Below are 27,284 nucleotides of genomic sequence, written 5' to 3'. Positions count from 1 at the left end.
AATTATGTCTTCTAAAGAAACGAGGGTTATGTTTGGAACGGACTTTAAAAATTACCTAGTAAAGATCGTCTTCACTCGGACAGTGTAAAACAGTGTTACTGCCTCAAAAAAGGGAGATGTGGGAAAGATGGCTCTAGCTAGAATGCTGGCAGCAGAGAAACTAAAGAGTTTTGTCTCAGCCCTTTGACATGGAGTACAAACACTCCATTCCTGTACAAGTGACATATGAGTCTGCCTTGCCTGTGACAGTGTCATAACGTTGCCTGATACTGAATTGCAACACAGGCTATTTCAGATCAGGCAGAGGGGAAAAACACAGCGTGATAAAGTAGACACGAAAATGCACTGCCATAGGAAACTGCAGATTCTAAACCCACAAGCACTGCTGTCGTGCAGCTAGAATTTGAATATGCCTTAATTCAGGCTGGACCAGAATATGGACAAGGCTCTTTCCAGCTCTTATTTCTTGCTATGACAAAATGTGAAAGGAGACAAACATGAGCTAAAAAATAGGACATGCTGGAGGTTAGATAATTATGACAGATAATTACAGTGTATAAAGTGATGCATACTTACAGCATTTCATGTATTTGCAGCCTATAGAGTGAACAGTATCTCTGTAGTTATACCTAAGTGAATTACCTCAATAATGCAGAAAACAAGGATGCCAGATCCTTTTTATTCAAGCCCTATCCCAACACATTTAGCATTGACATGTTACATTTGGGAAGTTTCTCCAGCTAACCCTCTGTAATTCAGTTACTGTCACCTCTAAATTAATTTCCTGAATTCCACAAATTAGGGACATGGGAGGACATGGGATACACTACAAACGTGTTCCGAGAAAAGCTTTTCAAAGGTACTACAGGCACATCTGAGAAGCCACATGTATCTAAAAATCAAAGGCTGTTGCTGTACTGTGTAATGGTACAGTCCTGTGTAATACTGGAATGCACACAGTTCCGAATGTTCACACCAGCTTGGCTGGGCTGTCCCAGAACACGAATCAACGGACGCTGCAGACACTTGCACAGAATTCATTCCCAGCTAAGAAACCATGCAAATAATGACAAAGATAAATATGTGACATTAACTCAGAAGCCTTTAGATGGGTTGTAGTTTTCTTTTACTTGTGTTATCTCCTTTGATATCCTCACTAATTACTAGTTTTTCAGTTTATTTTTTGCATTCCTTTTTAAGTTTGTAATGAGGAGAAGCAACAGAGCTGCTATGTGCAGTATAGGTACAAAAGCAACAAATACATTTTATTAAAACTAGGCTCTGAAATTTTTGGCCCTTATTGATTCCATTGGAGCACTTGACATGAGATGGAGCAGATTTTTCCATCATCCGAAGAAGATAAATAATAAAATCTTTTGCTAAAAGAATATACTTTCATCCAACAGCTTCCTGGAACAATTAAGCAGATTTCCTGTGTGATGGCAAAGGGCAGTCTAGATAATCAGACCACCTTTAACTTCAAAACCAATAAATTTATTTCTTGGTCCCAGAGATTGAGCCAGAGGTAAGGTATTGCAGCAAGCTTTAGTCTCATAATACAACTACAAATTTTCCTAAAATAGTCGATGTTTTAGCTTCAGAACTATTCACAAGTCTCTCTGATGTGCTACTAGAATTTCAGTAGTTCTTTTCAGTTCCTATCTGGAATAAAAGAATGTTCCTTATCTAGGAAAAACTCCATTCAGGCCCATTTCTCCCAGGGGGAAAAAAAAGATCAGGAAGGAAGATGTTTTGACAAACCACTAAAATTCAACTGTATTTCAGAGCATTTACTATTACTCTGCTCTGTGCAACAGTGTTGCTAATGTAAAAAGTGATTAAACCATGAAAATTTCAAATGAATATCTGTATTTGAAAAGACACAGAAAATCAAGATTCAAAAAATGTCACAGAGGCGCAGTTGTCATCTAAAAAGGACAGGTTAGGGGTGACTGGCCCACGTTTACTCATAAAATAAGAATTCAGGCCCCCTGGGAGAGCTCCTATATTTTAAATGTTCAATTAGTTCCATATAGAAAAATCAAATGCCTCTCCTACAGGAAAGCAGCTCCAAAATGCTTTGATTGAACTTTGCTTCTCTCCATACTCTCTGGTTTAGAGAGCATTCTTGGTTTCTGGGGACACAGAATGATAAGTTTTAATGTTCTCTTCCTCGGATGTCCCTGGATCTCTAAATTTCTCAAGTATGTCACTGCAGTGATGTTCACAGATGGTTCATATACAAAGAACAGGAACATGAGAGGACAAGCAGCCCACACGGCTTAATCCAAGACCAGAAGGGACACAGATATCACAGAAATGGTATAAAAACCTGATGACAAAAGTCCATCATCTGGGTCATATTCTGAATGTATCAATTCACTCACCACACTTATAAATACAGGCTCCATCTACTTCAAAAGCAGAAAATACTAGACATTATTAGAATCAACAATAAATACCCAGCCAGATCACCTCTGCAAGTTCTTTCTACATTCAGAGCTACCTTGAACGGAAAAAATATGTCAAATGGGAGTTTCCAGTGCATTTGAGGCTGGCCTTGTGGAGGTTCTGGCCAATCTGTCATGTCAGTGAAGGTAACGACAGTTGTCACAGGCACCATGCTCATGTTTAGAAACTGCAACAAGAAGGAAAGCAGAAAGAGTTTAGCAGTCTTAATACAAAAGGCATACCCCTCCTCAATTTTCTAATGGGGACTCACTGTAGATGACTGGCAAGCATGACGTCTTTGGGATGGTAAGAGTTAAGCATCCTAAGTTTTCAGAGGAGTAAGACCTCTTTCCCAAAATTGATACTTAGCAGGTAAATTTGAGGGTGTAGTGAAGATCAGTAGCTACTGTGCACTGATGCTAGCGACCTCCAAAATGGCTGCAGTGACTTAAGCTCTGTTACAGTAAGCCTTCTACTCAGAGGAAAGACATACCAACTACTTAGTAATAAGAACAGATGCAAGCTAGCTTTATATTTTATAAAAGATCAGCTGGCTCTTTGGACAAGTGCTTGCTACCAGAAAGAACTGCCACAAGATGCAATCCTATCAATAAATGTCAATAAACTAAAGCAGGGACCCAATACAATTTAAATTTATTGCTCACATTTTAGGATGTTGTTTCAGGAAGGAGACAGATCAGTGAAGATCACACAGGGGACTGAACCTCTAAGGCCTCAGCTTTTTCCTGTTTTAACGGAATGCTGCAAGAAAACTAATATACTAGCTCTTTGAACTACATGGAGTTTCATGGCTACCTTGGGCTGATTTAAGACCATGCTGCTCCCAAAAGAGCAACCTCACTCCCTGCCCCACTTCTGCATGCTAACATTTGAGAGGGCATTTACTGGCAGCACACCTTCTGTGCTTGCACTGGTTTAAGCCAACCTGTGAAACTACCACCTCAATCACTTCCCTGAGAAGAATTTCTAAGATCGCCTTTACAGCAAAATTCTGTAGGAAGCATTCAAAAAATTTGCAAGATAGAGTTCATGACTCTTAAGAAAAAAAAATGCTGCAACTCTTGCTGGGTAATTTTTGTGGCATCCCTCAAAGCAAATTAAAAAAAAAATAAATATTTATTTATTAAAGAAAAAGAAATTAACAATGCATTGCATCCAGTCTTGGTTCTACATGGAGTGTGTAAAGAGGCATCATGAGCAGATTCCTTGTGCACCTTTGCATCTGTAGCACCATTCCTGATAGCATCAGCATGAGGACCTTCAACCAGCTGTGGGTGCATCCCCCAGGCCTGCTCTGCTGCCCAAAGGTGGCCCCTGAGCAGTTCCTGCTCCAGAATGGCTACAAGACACTGCTGAGGCTATTTCTTCTCTCATCACCTGGAAACTTTGCACACTTACAAGGTGTCCTAATGTTCCTGCTTCCAGCCAGTTTAACACCTTCTTGACCACCATGCCAGATCAGTCCTTGATCACAACTCACCACTGCTGAGCAGTTACAAGTAGAATTTCCCCAACACTTCTGAGAGATTTAAGTTCTCCTATCAAAGTGTAAACACACTCAAAAACAGGCCAAGTTGCCCTAGTCAACAAGAAGCCTCAAGATGACTGATTTAAGTGTCTGGACCTTCAAAAACTGCCTTAAAATCAGAGAGATTAGTGCAAGGAAAAAAACTCCATACACAATCCCTCCTGAACAGCTGAAGGAGAAGGCAATCATTAGCAACTTCCAGCATGCTCTTGTAGAACTCTACATCATTTCAAAACATCCTGTATTTTCATCAAGTCCAAATATAAATGTGATAGATATTGTGGATGGGTGTGGAAATTGGGATGTCTTTCCTGGGTTCTCTGTTTTCTGGTCAGTTACCCAGGCAACTTTCCAGAGACACAGTGTCGTCTAAATAAAAAAAGGTTTCTCTAAAGAATATTGAAGGAACTATAGGACAGTTCTCAGATAGAGAATCTGTAGGCTAAAGCTGGGAAGTGGTATAATTTGAAAGTAATGTGCAGCCTAGTATGCTTACAAATAGTCGCGCTCCATAACCGCTGGCTACAGAGCAAGTTGGTCCTTTCCTAAAATGTCTTTACTAACAATCCTAATTTGTGGATTTGTGATGTCACTGATGAAGTCAGTGCTGATTTTAATGGCATGAGGTTTTTTTGCTGCCAGAAACTTGCTTTCTTATAATTAGCTTTGCAATATACCTTAAAGGTCTAAAGTAATTAGCATCAGTTGATCAAGCAAATCAAATCTGAATCTCATTCTTATTGATTAGCTAGTCCTGAGGGATTTGCACCCTACACTTTTACTAGGAATCCAAGTCTTCTTCCTCAGACACAAGTTTTATTAAGGAAGCCATGAAATAGATGATTTAAAAAATATCTTCATGGGGTGGAGGTATCACTTTGCCTTAGGGCAATATGAGTTTTACATGGTTAACATCTTCCTGTCTTCTTCATGTATTTTGCAAGAAGGGAGAACAAAAGGGTACCACGACATGCATTCAGACAAGTGTGTAAAATCTCATTTAGACTGAGTCTTAATTTCAAAGAGTGTTAACAGATCAGACAGATACCTTCCTCACAGTCATGAAGATGCCCAGGCGGGTGTCAGCTGCTTTCCCTAAAGCCCTTACAGAGAAGGGTAAGCCTTGAAATATTTCTGCTGCCCAAAAGACTATGTGATATCAAAAAAAAAAAAAAAATCACAATGAGATCCACTGACACATGCTTGAAAAAGACTGCTCATTGTCTTCTGTGGTCATGTTAGCTGACACATTCCTGCTGACATCACAAAATCACAGAATGGTCTGGGCTGGAAGGGACCTTTAAAGGTCATTTAGTTCAAGCCTTCTATGATGAACAAGGATGCCTTCAACTAGATCAGGTAGTTCAGAACTCCGACCACCTGGCCTTGAATACCCTCATTCTGGCTTGCAGCCTTCCTCCCCAGTTCTCCAAATATGCTGCCATCAGCATCAGCCACTTCCTCAGCTACCTATTGGTTATTTCAGAAGCTCTAGAGGAACAGAAATATCTCCTTGCACAGATTATCAGCATTCTGTGGAGTCTGTGAAATATTACTAAACTCAAATCCCATATCAAGGCTTTAAGAGACAACTAAATATAAAACATGGAGTTACTGGATGTTTGTAACTACAACTTTATACCATACTACAACTTTAAACCATAACTGAAAGTTTAAAGATTGAGTCCTTAAGTGGCAGAAAGTGGTTCAGAGGTGGAAAGAAAGTATCTTTTCCAGCTGTACGAATGAGTGAGGACAGTACTGAAAAGACCACAAAATATCCTTGCTCTATAAAGGCTACCACTGCAGCCAGACAACTGCTAAAATTCAATAAATCTCAACTTAGTTTCAAGATAATTTGATTCTTTGGTTCTTAAATAACCTGTAAACCCCCTTTAATTACCTCTGTGTGTGAGGGAGGGTTTTTGATTCCATACCTTGAGGGGCTGACATTGGTAAAAGTGCCGTGTACCCAGTACTTGAGCTTGTGGGTTGGATAGGAGGCCCACTTTAGTCCACAATATCTGTATCTCCAGGGTCACAGGAACCATACAACAGGAAGTGCAATTCACAGCCTGAAAATAAAATATACACTAATCAGTTTAATATAGTGTTTTAAAAGTGATAAAGAACCATTATGGCCAAAGTGTAATATTTTGGATAATACAGATCACTGTATTATCCAAAATATTACACTTTGGCCATAATGGTCCTTTGAAGTGATTGATTCAGAAACTGAATCAATCACTTCAGTACTACCTCTGTAACGTCTGATCATGTCAACCACCCATTCTGGAGCTACATACATCTCATTGTCATCTCAGTTCCAATTAGAATTTGTCTCAGCTTTACGTCTTGGATTTCACATTCCACTTAGCCATACCCCCACAGATTAACAATTATTACAATACAATTGGCTCACAACCTTATTAGGTAATATAATAGGATATAAATATCCTATAAAAATATTCCCTCTTCTGGAAAAGCAGAAAGGATTATAATAATAATTAGTAGGAAGTAGCCAGCTATTATCAGTTCTAAAAGGCCATCAGAAAACTATATAATATAACACTGGATTCAGTATTTAACTTTTTGCCCATTTAAATAGCAGGAACAGGATTCAAGAGATAGGAACTCTGTGAAGGTTTGTTGAGTTTGAGGGTTTTTTTTGTTAATACTCTAATAATATGAACCATACTGACTGCTTTCACATAATAAGACCCCTGAGAGTCATAGGATCATTATAGAAAAGAAGTCCAGATACCCCCACCTCCCCAAGGCAATACAAAGATGTGAAAGGAAAAATATTTACAGGTGGTTTTTTGCATTCATATTACCTGCACACTGCAGTTCTGAATCAGAATGGTCATCCACTCTTCTGCCTGGGTTGAATGAGCACTGCCAGTTATAGCAAAGGCTTCTGTTCTGTTCATCCCCTGAAAAGCCTTGTATAACTTCTGCTGTATGTAGCTACAGTTACTGTCTTCCAGTGTTGGGGATAGGCTGGAAATGAGTAAAGAACACCTTTAAGGAAGTGATTTCCATGAAAAAAAAAAAAAAAAAGCGCCCAAACCACTATCACACTATCAACATCCTTTCTTTGCAATAAGTATTTCTTCTGCTCTTAAAATGGGTCAACAAGTGTTGGTATTAAACAGATGCAGTTTCAATCCTCTCAGCAATGAGAAAGGAGAAGAATATGGCAGGGATAATGATGAGGAAAACTGACAGCTCTTCAGTCATCTTATTGCATCAGTGGTCCTACACTTGCCCTGTCAACTCTACTCTTGCCCAAGACATACTGCCAGACTAGAGCCTCAAAATGTCCCAGAAGACCTTCACAATGTTCAGATTATTCCAGCAGTCCACCATCTTTCCTATACATTCTCTTAGGAGTATGAGAAAGATCGGTAGAGACACATTGGAGAACTCAGGGAAGGACCTAGGCTCCACAGCAGCACATGAGAGATTACAGAAAAACATGTTGAGTCCACAACTTCCAACTGCTAGAAAGGATGACTGCAGAGTGTGTTGTTACCTGATTTTGCAGCCTGTTCTCATATTCCTTCCAAACTGTACTGTGTGCCTGAGAAATTGTGAACAACTTCCATCACTTTCACTCCTTAATATGCTCATCTGACAGACTGCACATCAAGAAGCCAAACAAAGGTATAAACAAGACAACATACAACACTCATCTTGTATTTAACAATCCACTCACCCCATATTCCTCCTTATCCCTATTAGGGCACCATAAAAGTTCACACAGTGCAGTAACAGAAATCAAAAAAAGCCCCAGTGATAAACAACAACTCACAGCAGAAAAAGGATACATGTTGCATGGCACCACTGTTTGCAATCACCAGTGGTGCTCCAGTATTATAGCCAGGGTTTCCACTTCTAGGCAACATATGAGAAAGAGTCCTGGTCTACAAAGATACAAAGGGAAGAAATAGAAAAAGAGGAAAATATTAGCACCAATGACATCCATTCATCTCAAAAGATCAAATTTGCATTCTCAAAAATGTAAATGTAAGCTGTTTTTTGAATGACAGATTATGATATACTACTTAATCTATTTTGTTTCCAAGGACTCTTTCTTACCTGGCTAATTTTATTTGCAGTCCAGGTGGTAAAAAACTAAATGTCAGTATCCTGAAATGTGGATAATACCAGGAAAGCTCTCAATACAATGAATTGCTATCACTCAACATTTGTCTCTTAGGAAGTGAACAGATAGTCAGGGTGATTCTACAGAAGAACTGCAGAACAAACCCTGCCTTGACCCTGATTTTTAGTGGACCATTCTACTTCTAAATGGTTGTATGTCACTCTGACCATAACTTCAACAAATTTGCATTGCATGCTTACCAAACCCTGAGGTCATCACTTATCCAATTTTACATTGCCTCCATGGGACACGATTTATGTGAACTTAACACACATTAGTATTTCCCAGATATCTACCCCCTTCAAAGTAACTTTCTTTCCTGCTGCACAGGCAAAGTTAAGTACCTGGAATAAACTTAGTAACTTCTTTCACAAACACTAAGCACGTCAGACACAGCCTAGCTTCAACCCTTTCCTTCACAAGGCAATGCTGCTGACTAATCATCTTCCCTTCTACCTCAACAAACAAACAAATAAAAACAAAAAACAACGCCCCCCAGAAAAACAAACCCGAATCCCCCAGCAAAACAAACCAAAAAACAAACCCTCCCCAAAAGAAACAAACAAAAAAACCCCCAAACAAAACAGCCCAAAACCAAACCAAACAAAAACAACCCAAAATCCTACCCTCAAAAAAAAACACCAAAACCCCCCAAACAAACTAAAAACACCTAAAACCAAACCACCGAACCAAGAGTAAAAATAGTCATATAAAAATAATCAGCTCCTTGAAATTTGTGCAATGAAAGACTGCATGCTTGTGCTGAGCCTGCATTTTTCTACTAGCATGCTTTATTTGAGACCAGAAATGCCTCTCCTCTTCAATCATCTGCACCCCAGGGTTCTGTTACTACTACACCACAGTGAAACTGCTCTAACGTCTTCAGGTGTCTTCCGTACAAAAATGAATCACAAGCTACAGACTACAAATGTGGTAAAATTCCAGGGACAATAGGAATACTAACCCAGAAGTGCATGGTGAAGCGCTGCTGCAGAGAGGATCCGGAGCTCTCAGAGATGTTGCTGACTTTGAACTGGACAGAAACACTCTGAATCCCACTTGTGCCACTATATTCTATCTCATAGATCACCTGAAAGTCCAATTCAGAGAATAACAGGGGACAGAGTAAGGTAATAGGGCAATGGGTTTAAGCCTGTGGTAAGCTGCTCGAAAAGGAAAGAAGATTCACATACCTCAGAAACAACATTGGTGCATGTATTGTCTTTCATGTGGGGAGCTCCAGGTGGTGAGACTGCAGTGACATTTACCTGGAGACAGTAAGCATATTAACAATTAGTAACTGTTTATAAGAAGAGTGCACTTTTTACTCTTTTTCACTGCTTTTCCATCCAAGTCAGATTTACCTCCTTGCTGTGAGCTGGGGGGCACATCACACTGCTCCAGATCCCCAATCTTTTTCCAGGAAAACAAGCTACCTCCCTGACTTTAGTCCTATGTATGCCCTTTCATTGAAAAATACACCCTTATTTATGTCCTTTGTTTCTATAATGTCCTGCTTTTGTCAAGAAAAATCTTGTCTTAGACACAGCACATTCCTGTTTTCCCTTCAGAACCAGAAATTCTTTTCATTGGCAACAGAGACTGACCTTCATGGATGGCATAACGGTGTCATTAATTGGGACCTGGGGAAAATAAGCAAACCATTTTACAAAACCAATAAAAAGTGAAGTAAATTGCTGTGTTTGTGACTAAAGCCATAAAGTAATTACAAAATAACCTGAATATTATATTGACAAAAATACTTTGCTTATTCCCAATGTGAAAAGTCATAATTTTGTAATCTATAAATCACAGACACAGTTCACAGAAGGTATTTTAAAATACCAAAAGACAAATTTAAGCTTGGCCTAGTTAATGTCCTGCAGAATGCAGGTACTTTTAAGTGTCACATCTCTGATCCATTCCTGAAACTCCATCTTCTGCAATCAAGTAAGTACTTCAGCATCCAGTTAAGGAAAACTGTACTTTTGCAACAGTGACAAGAAAGCCCTGAAAACATGAATTAAATCTGATCAATAGACAGATTCTAGACTATTCTCTACTAGTTAAGTAGATTTAGATTTCCAGTATAAGGGTATACTGAGTCTTCACCCTTAATAAGTACTCCTATTTATAATGTTGTTTCCTCTTAGAAAAGCAGAAAAACTCTACAAGGTGAGAGGAGACATTTTCATATAAGCATTCAGTAAAACCAGAGGGATGAACCCAGAACAGTAAACTGGTTACTTTGAATTTATTGTCAGGATAAATAGTAGAGAAATTGATATGGATATAAATAGAGCTAATATTAATAAGGGGCCATCAGTATGATTTTAGAGATAGCACTTTATGTAAAAAAAACACCCTAATTCTTTACTGAGAACATGTACTGCTTGGTTGATCAAGCTGATGGAACAGACAGGAATACTTTAATAAACAACCTGTTTAAAATGCAAGAGAATTTTAGATAGGCCATTAGAACTATGAAGTATCAATGAAGTACCTGTTAAATACACTAAGAATCTGCTAATGACAGAAATTTATTGGAGAGTAGTTTGAATTGAATTGACCACTAGTCATGACATTTTTTAACATGTTTCCTGTCATAGCATGGTGTCCCCGACATGGTGATAATTAGTATTGACTCTATGATTCTAGAAGGCTGATCAATTATTTTATTATACTATACTTATTAAGTAACTCATTGCCCTTATCAACAGTCCAATACATTCTTGAATCTAAACACTATCACCATTGGCCAATTAAGAAATCACCCTTTGGTAATCAAATCTCCATAACACATTCTGCATGTTTACAACAACAGGTGCAGCAAGTGAAGGTAAGAATTGTTTATCATTCTTTTCTCTGATCTTCTCACAGCTTTCCCTAGGACAATGCCTGGGAAAGTTGTGCCTGCTGCTCCCTGTGGTCAGAGAGCAGCTACTACAGTTTCCCAGCAAGAAGGCCTCAGCAACTGGGAGATCAGGAATGACATACCAGATGACCTTCAGTTTTACAGTTATCTGAAGTCCCAGTGGAAGGCAATGGAAAGTCAAACAACTAAGATTTTGAACAAAAGCAAGAAATCTGAAATGCACCTTTAGCACAGTGAAGTCATGGTAGTAGGAAGCAGCATCTAGGACAGGGTCAGTCATGCAGCTCTTGCTCAAGTTGGCAAAAATCCGAGTACAACTTGTGGTTTTAGTGTCCAGGAAGCCTGGGTGAGTTAAGACATGACAACAGATAAAACAGAAGCAAACCACTCAAAGATATTCTTCTGCCTTTACTAACCAGCAGGATTTCCATCAACACAAAGTCCACTGGCTCCCATTTTTATTGGCTGTCTAAGCATGCTCAATACAGATGACGAATCATAGTAGATGAGGATTGGATCACCAGCCTGAAAAGAAAATTTGGAGAAATCACAAAGTTACAGTGGAATACTAATGCCAAGGGCAAGAGACGTATCTATACTTCTTTGTGTACATCCAGTTTTGTCTAAAAGGTTGTCCAACCTCTTAAATACCAGGCAACTGACCAGAAATAATTTATACACTAAGGAATGGAAAGTACTGAGAGATAAACAGTTCAACAATAAGCTCTGGTAACCAGGAGGGCCACCTGTGTCCTGGGGTGCATCTGGCTCAGCATCACCAGCTGCTACCACTCTGCTCTGCATGTGGGTATGGCCTCACCTTGAGTCCTGACGGCACTTTTGGGTGCCAAAATATAAGCCATAAAGCTGTTGGAGAGCATCCAAAAGAGGGCTACAAAGATGGTGAAGGGTCTCCAGGGGAAGCCATACAAGGAATGGCTAAAGTCACTTGGCTTGTTGAACCTGGAGGAGACTGAGGGGAGATCTCATTGCACTCTGCAGCTTCCTCCCAAGGGGCAGACACTGACCTCTGCTCTCTGTGACAAGGGACAGGACTCAAAGAAACTGCTGGAAGTGTGTCAGGGGAGGCTCAGGCTGGATATCAGGATAAGGTTCTTCCCCAGAGGCTGGTTGAGCCCTGAACAGGCTCCTGAGGGAATGGTCACAGTCCCAAGGCTGACAGAGCCCAAGAAGCATTTGGACAACACTCTCAGGCACAGGGTGGGATTGCTGGGGCATCCTGTGCAGGGCCAGCAGCTGGACTCAATGATCCTTGTCCCATTCAACTCAGGATATGCTATGATCCTACGATACTATGGTTTCTAGGTACAAAATAAGAATCTTTCAATCTGTTCTCATTAGACATCATTACAGAGAGGTTTAATAACAGCATATGTGCAAATTGATTGTTATTTTCTTTCAACTCACACGATAAAAAGCAGAGAACGATGGCTGAATTTGTGATGGTGCTAAGAAAGAGTGCCTGCCATACTTCTCCAAGGACTCCACAAAATCAGATTCTTTGATATCCTGTGGCTGTTGAAAATAGTTCAGCTCTGCTAGAGTTTGAAAAGAGAAAAAAAAAAAGAAATCCTCCAATATTAAGTTACTAGAAAAAAAAAGAGTAAATACTGTGCCAATATTTTTAAGAGGAATAACTTTAGTAATTGTAAGCTAGTTGGTGCCTTATATTAATTAATCCATAGTAACACTTATAATAGGCTAATATGATCTACAGAACAGGATGATATCATGAGTACAGTTCATGGGAAACAAATATTAATACACAAAGTGATTTTCCAAAAAGCATGAGACTCCTTAACAGCAATATTAACATGTGCTGTAATTTCCATGAGATGCCCATATTAGATACACATGAAATCTGAATTACAAATTTAATTACCCATTTGTGAGTAACCTTAAATGGATTCAAAATAATTAAGTAAAACTGGTAACTGGTAAAACCCAAGATAAGTATGAACAGACAATAAGCATCCTAAAAAAACCCACACTTTCTATTGGTATCCGACAGTGATACCTTCCTGACCTGGTGGTATTCAATAGTATGGTTATAATGCTATAATGTATTAATTTGTTACTGCTAAAGCACTGTTATAAAATGGTAAATTATTAAAGGCATACAACATACTCATCCTAATATGAATAACTTTTCAATGCATTCAAATAAAGCATCTTAGAAGATTCAAGGATTACATATTCTACTGACAAGAAGAAGTGGCAGTATTCTCAATGACAGTAGTACCAAAAAGAATTTACATAATCCCATAGAGTTTGGGGGAAAAAAATAACAGCAAAAAAAGAACCTTAAGCTCTCAATGCAATTCTGCTTTTCAAGGGCAGAGCAGATGCTCAAAGTTACAGCACAGCTAGCAGAAACAAAAGCTTTTTAATATCCAAATACAGTATTAATTAAGCAGTCGAATCTTTCAAGAAGATAAAAGTCAAGGAAATATTAAGCTCCTACAAGGTTCAGGAAAATAAGAGCGCACAGCAACTTGCTTAATAGTCACTTAGGGTACCCTCATTAGTCTGAAAAAGAAAACATTTGCAGTTGCACTACTCACAGCCATTTAATTGATTTGGGATCCAGTTCATGACATACTCTTCCATTATCAAAGCTGAATACTTGCTACCACAGGTTAACAAGATTACATAATGCAAAATATACCTGAAAACTGGAAGGAAATGCTTTCTGCAACAAAACTTAAAATATTCAAACTGCTTAAGTTTAGATACTAAAGGGTATTTAATCTCATAGGAAAAGGCAAAATAAAATTTAATCTGCTAGTAATGGTTTCAACAAGGTGAAGTCAACCTGTGCATGACTTTCACAGGCCACAATAATTAATTAGGGCTTGATTATGTCTCTGGCAATGGTAGCTCATCACACCATCCTGGAAAAGCTGCTGCCACAATCAGTTAAATAAAATATATGAGTTTCTGTATTTCATGGGAAAGGCCACCAGGGAGAAGGCTGTTTCTACAAGAAAACGTTATGATCCTTCAGGAGATCCCAAAAAAAAGTCTTCCCCATATGTTCTTCCAACAAGCACAGAAAAGGCCATGTGAACAGTGAATTCTGTTCCTAAGGTGCTACAACTAACATACACATGCAGTCAAATGTTTAGGCCTCTTCAGTGGGCCTCATCATGTGATAGATACAGGGCCCAAATATCAAATGACTAAAAAAATCTGGTGCCATCAAACTGGACAACGATGTTCTCTTCTGTGCATAACATTAAAAATTCAGAATCTTTTTAATCTAACTATTAGGATATTATAAGTGGTGTGGGAAAAGGGTAAAATTTAGATTCCAAGTTACAGGCTGAAAAGCCCAGGACCCTGACAGTACTTTTAAGCTGTGGTTAAACCCTTATCTAAATTCATCTTTACTGTGAGACCTACTGAAAATTGGAATGGATAAAGTTCTAGTGCTACTACCTATCATACTATATATTATGAAGCTCTTATAATTTCTTGGTTCTTCCCTGTATCCAAAACACTCAGACAAAATCTATAAAGAGCTGAAAGCAAGACAAGATAATAAAAAGCTAACCTTGTTTTGACTAGCTGTTGTACCTATTAATCTCCTGAGCCCCTCCCAACCTAAAACACTCAAAAATTTAGGTCAGAAGCAGATGGAATTGTGGGTCACAACTCCCAGACAAATAACTCAAAACAGAAAATGGTAAGTGTTCAAATGTGAGACACTGTGAGACACAATGTGGAAAGCAAAAAGAGAAAATAATGTTAATGGCATATCCTACAGGATATATGATTACCAGTTTTCCCTGGGAAATCACCACCAGCAGAGAAGAAAGGATGAAAATAAGCATATATAATAAAGAATCCAAAACACAGTAAGAAAACACTTTCTGAAAATTATAGTAGTGGTATTCTTTAAACGTCAACCCTCATCTGCTGGTCTATGTGTAAACAACTATGTAAGGAATCTCAGATACATAAGCAATTGATAAAGACTTATTTAAATGCTCAGGCAGAAACCCTACCCTTAATAATAGTGTAATAATCTTTTCCTTTGCCTTTGGTGATCAGACCCAGATTCATTATGGTCTCTCCGAAACTGTAACAGTCAAAAAAATTAGCAACAATTACAAGGTGCAGTTAAAAAAAATATTCCCTAAGCAGAGGTGATCTCTGAACAAAATATGTGAAAAGAAAGATTACTTACTGTCATCCAACTGCACACAGAACAGTGGATCTCGTCCACCATGATCAGAAATTATGTCTGTAGAATAAGGGGTATTACTTCTGAAAATCAGTGACTCTTCCACACACACTCGACTCACAGACCTGTAAAGACAAGCCCCCCCCACCCAGCGAACTATAAAATGGACCATACTTGCATAATGTCATATTTTACATTACATAATGCCAAAAATGCAACACAGTTTTATGAAAATAAACTTTTCATCAGTTTACATGAGCTGTTGTACAGTCTGTATAGATAATCAATTACAGAATAGATACACAGATAATCAATTACAGAAAGCCTCTCTTGTCATTGTAGTAACTTTGTGGACACCCGGTTAGTGTAATTAAAAATCACTCTGACATTTCCTGGGGGAAAAAAAAGTGATTAAAAACAAAATCAGTGCCCATATATTACAGCTCCTCTCGGTCCTCATCACAAGGCCAATCTACAAAGAGAGATTTTACTCTCTAATAGCTGAAACTGACAGCGTCTCGAGGTCTGTACTTGTTTGACCGTCTCCTCATAGCACTCCAAAGCTCCCTTTACTTAAACCCAGTCTTCCCAGCTCCCCTCGCCAGACGCCTCATCACGGAGTAACCAAGCCTCGCTTCATCTCGGCCACTGTGCTGTCGGCCCCGGGAAGCCTTTCCCAGTCCCCGGCCCAGCACTAAGACGTCCCTGGGCCCGGGACCGCGGCAACATCACCGCGAAGCACAGGCGGCCAAGCCACAGCTCCCGCCGGGAGCCCGGCCAGGGCCCGGTCTCCGGGCCCGCCTCGGCCCGCTCCGGCGCCTGCAGCGGCAGAAGCCCATCCCCTACCCACCTGCTGCCGCCGGAGCGCTGCCAAGCGCCCGCAGGGCTGAGGGCGGGCAGCGACAGCAGGAGCAGGGACAGGGACAGGAGCAGGGGCAGGGGCAGCACCACGCGAGACCCGCCCATGGCCGCACACCAAGCAGGACACCCCGCGGAGCCACTGCGCCTGCGCGGCCGAAAGGGGCGGGGCCGGGGCAACACTCTTGTGAAATGGCGTGTTTAAAAGAGAATTTCAGGTAACTGTAGCTACTGTGTGTTGACAGCTATTAGAAATCGTCTACCATTAGTGAATTCACACTATGTCATAATGACTGAGTTACGAGCAGTTGTGTCTAACATTCAACATGAGCTACCCTATTCTGCGATCATTTATATAATTTCTATTAAATTATGTAAATTGAGTGGGTCACTAAGCAATCACTGCTTTACATTTCGTCAGAGTGCATAAATTGGTCTGCAGAGCTGCCTAGGTAAAAACACAGTGTTTCCCTAATTCTAGACTTTGTATCACAAGCATTTCTACACAGTGGACCAGATGAGAGGAGATTCTTAATTTTGACATCATGAAAATGTTTCCCAAACAAATGCCAAAGCTTAGTTAAAATTCCACTCAGATAAGTCCTGCGAGAGTTTGGCTTTTACAGTTGTATCTTTTAAATACAAATATTTTTTGTGGTACTTTTTGTGAGGTTCTTTGTTATGCAATATCTACCTAACATCTGAATCTGACTGGCACAATATAGTGGAGATTAAAAAGTCAGTATGTGTTCAAGGAGTCAAATAAGCCAAATTCATGAAAGGAAGCATGCCAGAGGTTGTCAAAACTGCAGGTACTGTAACAGGGCCTGCTCAAGTCAGGGACAGGGACAGGAGCAGGGGCAGGGGCAGGGACAGGAGCAGGGGCAGCACCACGCGAGACCCGCCCATGGCCGCACACCAAGCGGGACACCCCGCGGAGCCACTGCGCCTGCGCGGCCGAAAGGGCGGGGCCGGGGCAATGCTCTTGTGAAATGGCGTGTTTAAAACAGAATTTCAGGTAACTGTAGCTACTATGTGCTGACAGCTATTAGAAATCGTCTACCATTAGTGAATTCACACTATGTCATAATGACTGAGTTACGAGCAGTTGTGTCTAACATTCAACATGAGCTACCCTATTCTGCGATCATTTATATAATTTCTATTAAATTATGTAAATTGAGTGGGTCACTAAGCAATCACTGCTTTACATTTCGTCAGAGTGCATAAATTGGTCTGCAGAGCTGCCTAGGTAAAAACACAGTGTTTCCCTAATTCTAGACTTTGTATCACAAGCATTTCTACACAGTGGACCAGATGAGAGGAGATTCTTAATTTTGACATCATGAAAATGTTTCCCAAACAAATGCCAAAGCTTAGTTAAAATTCCACTCAGATAAGTCCTGCGAGAGTTTGGCTTTTACAGTTGTATCTTTTAAATACAAATATTTTTTGTGGTACTTTTTGTGAGGTTCTTTGTCATGCAATATCTACCTAACATCTGAATCTGACTGGCACAATATAGTGGAGATTAAAAAGTCAGTATGTGTTCAAGGAGTCAAATAAGCCAAATTCATGAAAGGAAGCATGCCAGAGGTTGTCAAAACTGCAGGTACTGTAACAGGGCCTGCTCAAGTTTGCTGGTTTTGAGCTGTTAGAAGCTTCAGGGATTCCTTACTCTGGAAATACTGCAATACCCTGTTTGAAACTCTTCCTTAGCCTTTTACTACTCATCTCTGTCAAAGGAAAGCTCACTGGCTAGGCCTCTGTTCTGATCCAGTTTCATTCCTATGTTCAGTTTGTACTTCAGATTTTCATCAGAAGCCAAGATGGAGAAGAGATACCTTAAGCCATTACATTTTGGCAGGTGAGGACAGCATAGAAAACAGAGGCTTTGTGTCATTGGAGATTTACTTATTTACTGTCTTTCATTCTATATAAAATACAGCCACTCCTCAGTAGATTAACTGCTTCAGTGATTTAGTTATAAGTGCTTTCTAGAAACAAGTAACTAAATTTTAATAAAACCAGGTTGATTTAAACTTTTATTCAAATTGATAATTGAAAATTATTTTATAATTCAAGTTATGTGATCATGACCAATTTCTGAACAAAGAGAATAAGATGCATAATGTCTATAGACAATACTTCCAGTTTGTCTAAATCTCTTTGCAACCTTTTGTTTCTCCCCTTCATTGCTTTGTGTGCATTCATGGCTCTACATTAGTATGCAGTTTGGGAATAAACAGAATATATATGTCTAGTCTCCTCAAGGTCACACACAAATTCCACGGTATGTAATGAGAAGGGACAGCACCCACAGTACAGATAATGAAGTTGGCCTCAATCTGCTTTAGGACAGAACAGAAAGAAAGGAGCAACAGGTGAGAAAATGTTACGGAAAACCATTTTTGTATATTCTTACATGTTAAAAAACACACTGCATCAAAGCCCTCTGGGAGGGACAAACATGTAACACACGAAATGAGATGTTTGAACCTGCAAACCAGAGTGCAAAAGAATCAGGATGTAATTATTAAAAAAAGAAGATGGAGCAAAGCAATGGTTCCTTTCACATCTATATAATTCTCATTAGAGAGTATTTGGTCTGTACTAATTCTCTCTAGACTCACCTTGCCTGTAGGTGGACTGGAATCAGGCATGTTATCTAGTACCTCATCTATTCAAGGAAAATAAAAGAAATCCTATAGAAGGCAAGTGGACTGTAAAGTAATCTCCCTGGTGCACTTCCTTGTGACCATTTACAGGAGATGCTCTATTTTTAAAGTTTTTACTATGTGGGTTAATATGACTATTTTAATCTCTCATTTGTACAGTCATGTGACTCTAGTAGCAGTAAAGGACACAGACCCTTTGCCAAAAGCTACCAGCAATTTACCACTGGTTTCTGTTTTATAAAGTATCAGGAGATCATAACTTGTTGCATAACAACTGGGAGAACAAATACCTTTTCTTAAGTTTTCAGATTTGAATACCAGTCATTCTCTATTGGGTTATGATGTTAGAAAAGTCAGAAAGCTTAGTGTGGTGATATATGACCATTGCCCATATATACAATTATTATTTTTTTGTTTAGCCACTTCCTTGATTTAATTACTTTCAGTTAACTTAAAAATTAATTCAAATGGTTGATTTTAATTGGTCTTGTTTGTTTCCTTCCATGTTTTCCTGGTTATTTCACCATAACATAATTATTAGATTTTGATAGTCACAAACCATGTGACCACTTTTCATTATACAGCTGCCAATAATTTTCCATTGAAATTGGAGATAATACAGCCAGACTCTTAACACAGTATCAGAGACTGAAATATTATAGTTTATGACTTAAACATTTTCATGAAAGACCTTTGCTTATTGTAGCAGAACTGTACTACAAAAGCTGCGGAGACCGAGGCTTTACACAGCTCGCTGATGAAGATAGGACAAAGCAACAGCTCAGGGCTGGGGACGTTCACAAAGCACAAGCTTAACACCTTCAGGGTGGAGATCACAGCCCCAGGGCTATCAGCTGCCAGGCTTCGCACAGACCCTGGCACCAAAGGGTGGGAGGAAAAAGAAAAAGGCTTTGTGTGTGTGCTGGAAAATCCTCTGGTCAGAGGCTCAGTGACCGCCCAGCTGAGGGACCCCTTCACCCGGGGAAAAAGCCGCATCCCCGTGAAGGACAGCAGAAGGGGTGTCACGGCCCAACAAAGAGCCCCAAAAGGGCCCCCAGAGCCTGCACCGGAGCGCTGCAGCACCAGGCAACAAATCCAGAGTCTTGCAAGGGACAGTGTCAAACTGGCCCCCCGCAAGGGAGGGACGTGGGTGTTCCCACCTGGCCCAAAGCCATATTAATCCATGGGATTCTCTACTCTTCGGTGTGGCGTGGCGGTGACTGGGGACTCTCACTGCCAGGAAGACCAGAGCAAAGGGAGCATCGAGAAGTCACTGGGACCCACAGATGTGTGATACGCTTCCACCTAACCCTTGTCAATCTTCCCCGGTTCCCCCAACCCCCGTGCACGCTTCTTTTTCGATTTCTTTATTTTCTCTTTCTTTCTCTTTGCCTCTTTCACTATTAAATAAAATATATCGATTTTTGGCAACAGCACTTGACCTTGTTTGGTTTAAGTCACATTTTTTTGATATATTTTGAACCTTCAAAATTTTTATGCAGAGAGACTTAGTTTTCTTTGCTCTTCTGCGTTTAAACTGGATAATACCACCCAGGTATTCCATGAGGATGAATAAGTAATAGAAAAATGTTTAGATGTTTGTATTATGGTGGCTACTATCTACATTACAGAAGTCAGTTGAGCTTTCACATACTCATTTGTATATCAGGAGACACTAGTCTTACCTGAGTTTGGGATTCTGCCAACAGACATCCAGAAGTGTCTGGACTGTAGCCAAGTAAGAGTTACAAAGTTTGGGTGCAAACATCGTGTATATGTACACCACAGTAAGCTAACATTATATTATCATCTAACAAGACCAATATATTGCTTTCTGCTTCAGAAATCAACACAAGTTTGCTATAGGTTTTTTTCCTTGCCCACCTAATTTCAGATTAGTTTTTCCTCAGCTTCTCAGGAGAGGAGAAATCCTAGCAAAGGATTTTTCATAATATCATAGCTACAAGTTTTATTTCTGTTCATCAATATTCATAGAAGCAAGACAGTTAGTTGATTTAAATGGGTACTGTGGCCGGGGAGGGGTTACGTAGTACAGGCAGGGATTGAGTCTACTCCTGAATTCTTTACAGACCCTTGTACTGGAACAGCCTACTGGTACGGAGTTGCAGTCTAGTTCAAAGTGCAAAGGGTTTAGGTTTAAAATTGAATTTATGTACATAAGCCTTTAAATTGTCTTCATGACCACAATGATTTCCCTCACAGAATCTGATATGATTCAGTAGGTGAGGGACAGTGGTGAGGCTCTAAACACTTCATTTGGTATGTGTTGGTGTCAGTGCAGTTAGGCAGCTCCTTTCCTTTCTTTTTTCCTTTTTCCTTTCCGTGATCCCAACGTTCTTAGGCATTTTGTTGTGCTTTAGGTGGTGTATGCTTTATTTCCAAAAGTTTCACGTTAGGCGCTCTCAACACGGGGACAAAAATTACTGGTGACAGCATTTCTTAGCGCGCCGCTCGTCCGCAGGCAGGCTGCCCGTGCCCGGCCCGCGCCGCCCGCTGCCGCGGCGGTTTCCGAGCAGCGGCCCGCCCGCCCGCGCGCAGCCGGGCCCGCGGGGCGGCTCCGCGCCGGCTCGCCCGGCCCCTCGAGCGAGGCCGAGGGAGGGCAGGCCCGCCTGTGTTGTGGGAGCGCTGCCGGGATACGCGCCTGTTGTGGGAGCCGCGGGGGGCCGAGGGGCAGCCTGCGGGTGTCTGGCGGGCGCCTCCGGCAGCCGCATCCCCGGGCTGCCCGGGCGAGCGTTCGAGACCTTCGGGAAAGCCTGGCGCTCGCGGCTGAGGTGCCCCACGCCGCTCGCGGGGAAGCCTCGTCCGGCGCGGGATGGAGCTGGCGGTGAGGCAGCGGCTGCTCGCCGCAGAGAGAGCAGGAGGTGAGCGGGCGGCGGCCGCTGCCACGCGCGACCGCCTTTAAAAAGAAGTGAAATTAAAATCCGACTTCAAATAGGAAAACAGCTTGATCCTAATCTTTTTTCTAAATTCTCTTCCTAGTGTGCTAATGTAGGTGACTTTAAATAGTAAGAGAATTGTTAATGCTTCATCTTAGAACTGTGCCTAACTTCGAACAACGTGTGTGTGACATTGTTTCCCTTATACATTCTTTATTTCTGCAGAGGAGAGAGTGAATATCGTGTAGCTCATAAGAATGCAATCATGTCAGTACACCTGGAAATAAAAAGTTCTTTATTCCTTTTTAAATTTCAGATGTTCAGGCTTTGAAGAATGCTTATGAGTTAATCAGATCAGCCAGTGAAGGACAATCTGCACTTGATTCAACAGATAACATCAGCACCGATTTATATGTTTTATGTGCTGAACAAGCGCTTCAGGTCTATAATTTATGTCTTTTATCTGTATTAAATAAGAACATGTATATATGCACTGTATTTACAGCTGCTGCAGTTTCTATTTTAAAAATCTCAGAAGTACCTGAGGTAAGTATTACACCATTATGGTTTTGGAGAGCAATAGTTTAAACATGCATTTTCCATTAAAACTCTGTGGTTTGTGAATTTTGTAATTGTACCCAACTTAGCAAGGTGTACTGTAATATATACAAAAATGTCTGCCCTGCCTGTTTTTTCTTGTTATGGAAAACTAAGCATTAAGCAATTTGGTTATGACTGAAGAAAATATATTTGTGAACCCTAATAAAAATAATCATAACCCTGGTCCATTCTAATGGTGAAAGGCTGTTGCAAATTGAAATTACTTATATAAAATGTGGTCAAGTTTTTTAATTTTGAAGTATTTTTTAATATTCAATTTATGATCATAAGTGATTGGGTTTTAAGCAGACAGAGTTTGTAGTAAAACTTTTTTTTTTCCCCCCAAGCTGCAATCCAGTCAAAATCTGTCTGTGGTCTGAAAATTGAGATGGAGCACTGACAAATCATGCCTCCTTAAAAAAAAAACAAACTAACAGTATTCTCTTAAGAATCTTGTCTTTATGTTAGCAATTGTGTTTAAAAAGGAAACTTTTTTTGGATACTATAAGCAATTCTATGACTGAATGAGAAGTTTTTTTAAATAAAGAAACTTTTTTTTTATCAAATACATTTGGAATGACAAAATTATGCCTTTAATAAATGGTAATAGGCTTATACCAGAACTGGTATGCATCTCTATGAAATGTTGCTTACATACTGCTATGGAGTTAGATGTTGCCCTTGATTAGGCATGCATTTAAAAAAGCTAACTATTCTTAATTATTTGTTGCAATTTTTTAAATATTTAAATGCTTTTTTTTTTGGGTTTTAGCTGGGATATCTGGAAATTAGCAGTGATTGTCTACAGATGTATTTTAGAGGAAGATATCCTGTGAACCAGTTTCTTGGCAGAGCATATTTGTGCCAGGGCCAGTTGCATGCTCCATGCTCTACAGATAATTTGGTAAGAAATCATGAAGATTGCTCTATATTAAGCTTGGTTTTACAGGTATTTACTCCTAGGTTTTTATGTGTTGCTCTCAGTCATTTAAAATACACAAGGACTGTGCAAAAAATCAAAGGAAATATATTAACAAGTAATTTGTGAGTAAACAAAACTTACTGTCTGAATCAGACTAATATTTCAAATATTTTGGAGAAGACAAAAAAAAAGGATGCTTGTAAACTTTTTCAGGTGGTTGATTGTTTTAAGTCACCCTCTTACTTGTTTACTTAAATATGATACATTCAGACCAAATTAGCTGTAACTGTTAAAATAATCACTGATTTTATTTGGGAAGCATTCCATAGGCTTATGGGAAGTGGAGGACTGAAGAGGCCCTCAGAGAGGTTGTACAGTTCATTTCTGTGGCAGTGTACTTCCAGCACTCATCAGTAACATGTCCATGTAGTACTTGGATGTGGCTTTTTGTAATGATGAGAGATGGTGGCATCTCAGCAGGATACTTCTGCTTCTGTGTATTGCTTTGAGGTGTTACAATTCCCTATATATGAAAAGTAGTTTTTATCTCCTGCTGCTTTTAAAATGGAGTGGGATCTGTTTTCTGTCTTCAGTATTTCACTTGTCAGCTTTGATCATCTGTAAATGATATCTAGCCCCCCCCAAAATAGCTTTAACAGATGTTTAGAATCATAGAATATTCTGAGTTGGAAGGGACCCACAAGGATCATCAAAGTCCAACTCCTGGCTCTGCACAGGACTACCCCAAAAATCCCGCACTGTGCCTGAAAGAGAATTGTTCAAATGCTCCTTGAGCTCTGTTAGCCTTGGGGCCATGACTACTGCTCTGGAGAGCCTTTCAGTGCCCAGCCATCCTCTGGGAGAAGAATCTTTTCCTGATGTCCAGCCTAAACTTTCCCTGACACAGCCCCAGTGGTTCCCTTGGATCCTGTCACTGGTCACAGAGAGCAGAGGTTGGTGCTGCCCCTCCACTGCCTCTGAGGAGGAAGCTGCAGAGTGAAATGAGCTCTCCTCTCAGACTCCACCAGGCTGAACAAGCCAAGGGATCTCAGCCAGTCTTTAAACGGCTTCCCCACTAAGCCTTTACCATCTTTGTAGCTCATAGTTTGTGTTATTTTTGTTCACAAATATACCTGAGAAAGGTTTTAGTAGTTTCTTTGAATAATGTGTTTGAATTAACTTTCAAGCTAGAATCTTTTCCGTGTTACATTTTCTGTATTGTCTTTCTTCTACGAGCACGTGCAGAATAACTGGTCAGTGGTCACTTTAAAACTTCATGCATGTTTGAAACCAATGTCCAGTTATGTTTCTAAATTAACAAACTATTCTGTTATGTTTTGTGAATCTCGGTCAATATTTGTTGTTTTCTTCTTGGCTCTTGCTAACCTCTTTGAAGTTAAAAATGGTCCCAGATTGTACAGTCCTGGCTTGGTTCATTATGTCATTTCTTGTAATGGTTTTTTAAGACACACTTTGCATCAGTTGTAAAGTTTTTTTCACTGCTGTGTTCCTAGATAATTCATGAAAGTATGAGTGGCACAACATCTCATGCTGTGACTAAGTAATTACCATTCATTTAAAAAAGACAAATTTGTCCTTATTTTGATTTCCATCCTAAGGAATCCTTCTTAATTAAGATGCTTATGTTCTTAAAGGCCAAGTGCAACTTCTCTAGTACATATTTCATCTCTGTTTTTCTCTTCATCTAGGCAGTTCCCATTTATTCCTCAGTACCCTTCTTGTGGGTCCCTAGAGCCCAGTAAGTCAGTCCCATGTCTCTTGGAGATTTTAGTTTCACTTTTCTGCCGTACTGTAGAGACCTCCTCTGGTGTTATCCCATTCCTGCTCATCCAGCTCCACCTTGGCCTTCCTATTTGCACTGCATCTTTCTCTTACACTTTCAAAAATCCCGTTACAATACTATCACACCCATCTTCTTTACACCCTACCTTCAGGAATTTGTACATACTGATGAGATCTTTCCCCACAGGAGAGATACTTCCGTTCTTTCTTGACCTTTGCAGCTCTGTCTTGGACTCCCCACAGCAACCGTGTCTTTCTCCTACTGAGGAGCCCCGAACTGGGAACAGTGTTCCTCCCCAGTGCTGAGGAGAAGGGAAGGATCACATCCCTCACCCTGCTGGCCGCACTCCTCCTAAGGCATCCCTGGACACGGTCAGCCTCCTTGGCAGCAAGGGAACGCTGCTGGCTGGTGTTCTCTGCCTGCTGTCCACCAGGATGCCTAGTTCCTCCTCTGAAGAGCTGGTTCCCAGCTCCTTCAATGATAAAAAGGGCATGCCTGTCACAATCTTCTGTTGACAAATTCCTGTTGGAGCATTTTTGAAGAAAATAATTCCTCGAGATTTTTAATGGGACAAACGAATATAACTTTTTTCCCTGATGGATTTGCTCTTGGATATTTCTGAACTTTCTTTGCTGAAAGCTTACAAAGTATGCAGCTTTCTAGTTTTGGAACATTTCAGTCCTGATAATTAATATTTGGCAGAAATTAAGTAAGTCTTAAAATTTAAAATCAGGAAAACATATAAATAGGTTATCAACCAGTTTTTAGTTACTCTGTTTCTATAGCAACAACTTATTTTGGCAGTATATTTTAGTTGAGATTGTTCTGAAAATAAAATTTATGAAATATGTTCATATTGAAATAGGAAAAGAATCTACTGATTTATAAAATCTATATTCACTAGCACTAGCTTTTCTTTGTTCTGTTCTAGGAGGAGTTTGAAACGTTTGTGCTGTTTTTTATGAAGGCAATAGATTTTGCAACCCAGGAAAGAAGGTAGGCCCTACAGACAGGATTAACTGACAGGATTAACTCTAAATCCCAGGAAATGCTGCTGATCTGTCTTTTCAATTGTTTGTCTTGATTTTCATTAGGTAGCATGGAGTTGTGTTGTTTGAGGTTTTCCTTTAGATTTCTCCTTCCATTTTGTAACTTCTGTTACTGTTGTGTGTGCTGTAACACCATAAGGATACTGCAGTCTTACATTACAGGATGAAAAAATCCTGTTTAAAGCTGTTAGATATCTCAGCATTTCTTAACCTTTTATAGTTATGATCTATAGAATGAAAGCAACATGTTAGCTTATTTTTAAGTGGTTAATTACTGAGTATAGCTACAAGAGTTACCATATTTTTCTTGTGCTGTACTTGTCTTCTCAGTTCTTAGTCAGGATTGCCTCCAATGAAAAGTCAAACTTGCACTTTTTAACTTCTTAGAAGTGTCTTACAGTACTTAAGCTGTAATTTTATGTTTATTCAAGTTCATGAACTACTAACTTTTTTTTTCATTCTTGTTTTTTCAGGTATTTTTTTTTGGTATATAATGCCTCAGTTCTTTATTGGCAACTTGTGAGGCCATTTCTTAGGCCTGGATTCCGTTATTGCCTTATTCCCAGCCTTTCACAGATTGTTGCAGCATTAAACCGAATTGAAGAGCAAGACAACGAATGGCGAGCAGAACTCATGATGTAAGTTTAATTGTGTATTTTCATATGGGCATTCTGTGGTCCTTTTGGGACTGCTACCTGAGGTAGCCTTTAATAAGGCACTTTTCACTGGTAATGTTGTAGATGTATTTATTGTGAAAAGCTTAATTTATTACTTTTTAAAGAGACAGAAATGTACTGAACATAAAAAGGTGCTTCATTTCTATATTTACTTTAAGCTTCAAGTTTTAGTGACAGAGACAGCAGTGCCCTAGATCGCATCTGAAGTTCACAGTAATTTTGGATATAGTGTTTGAGTCATTGATAGCAATTGGAAATAAATGATGTATAAATATCAATGTATTACCATTCTCGCATTTCCTGAGCAAAGCTGGAGCATAAACCTTGAGATAATTGTACTGAAAAGAACCCCCCATTTTTATGTGCAAAAGGAGGAGTGTCTATGTAATTTTTCAAGATACCACAACCTTTTGGCAGAGATGTTTTGATCCCCTAATCAACAGACTGATTCCAGTTCCTCTTGCACTCTTACCATAGTTTTTTCCCTTTCTCTTTGTGAACTTTTCTGTTTCTGGGGTCTGTGACTGTGTTTTGTTGCTATGT

General features: G+C 39.8%; 2 protein-coding genes across 2 annotated transcripts in view; one reads left to right on the top strand and one right to left on the bottom strand.

The window, feature by feature from the left end:
* Positions 1–501: 501 nt before the first annotated feature.
* TCTN3 (tectonic family member 3) lies at positions 502–16,222 on the bottom strand. Its single transcript, XM_041400171.1, has 13 exons — positions 16,107–16,222; positions 15,260–15,381; positions 12,475–12,605; positions 11,463–11,571; positions 11,270–11,388; positions 9,779–9,814; positions 9,365–9,439; positions 9,136–9,261; positions 7,834–7,929; positions 7,539–7,636; positions 6,838–7,003; positions 5,938–6,075; positions 502–2,638 (listed from the first exon to the last, which is right to left on the bottom strand). Exons 1-13 carry the CDS (start codon positions 16,220–16,222, stop codon positions 2,417–2,419), a joined length of 1,554 nt encoding a protein of 517 aa, XP_041256105.1. The 3' UTR covers positions 502–2,416.
* Positions 16,223–21,587: 5,365 nt separating this feature from the next.
* Positions 21,588–27,284, top strand: part of CFAP46 (cilia and flagella associated protein 46) — a 67,502-nt gene continuing 61,805 nt past the window's right edge. The window contains exons 1-5 of the mRNA XM_041400169.1: positions 21,588–21,674; positions 22,006–22,130; positions 23,062–23,193; positions 25,947–26,011; positions 26,538–26,702. Of these exons, the coding sequence (XP_041256103.1) occupies positions 21,626–21,674; positions 22,006–22,130; positions 23,062–23,193; positions 25,947–26,011; positions 26,538–26,702 (536 nt within the window). The 5' untranslated portion in view covers positions 21,588–21,625. The remainder of the gene's footprint in view (positions 21,675–22,005; positions 22,131–23,061; positions 23,194–25,946; positions 26,012–26,537; positions 26,703–27,284) is intronic.

Source organism: Onychostruthus taczanowskii, unplaced genomic scaffold, assembly GCF_017590055.1.
Source record: "Onychostruthus taczanowskii isolate IOZ18803 unplaced genomic scaffold, ASM1759005v1 scaffold173, whole genome shotgun sequence".
In the NCBI taxonomy this organism is placed as follows: domain Eukaryota; kingdom Metazoa; phylum Chordata; class Aves; order Passeriformes; family Passeridae; genus Onychostruthus; species Onychostruthus taczanowskii.
The sequence above is the reverse complement of the archived record's forward strand: the minus strand, read 5'-3'. Positions and strand labels throughout refer to the sequence as shown.

Bases quoted from the DNA above. Each gene is read 5' to 3' on its own strand.
- TCTN3 (XM_041400171.1), bottom strand. From the start codon at position 16,222: ATGGGCGGGTCTCGCGTGGTGCTGCCCCTGCCCCTGCTCCTGTCCCTG. The intron at 11,572-12,474 runs GTGAGTTGAAAG...TTTTCTTTTCAG, and splicing joins CGTTCTCTGCTTTTTATCGT to GCTGGTGATCCAATCCTCAT. The intron at 2,639-5,937 runs GTATGGAATCAA...TTCTTGTTGCAG, and splicing joins ACCAATGTCAGCCCCTCAAG to TTTCTAAACATGAGCATGGT.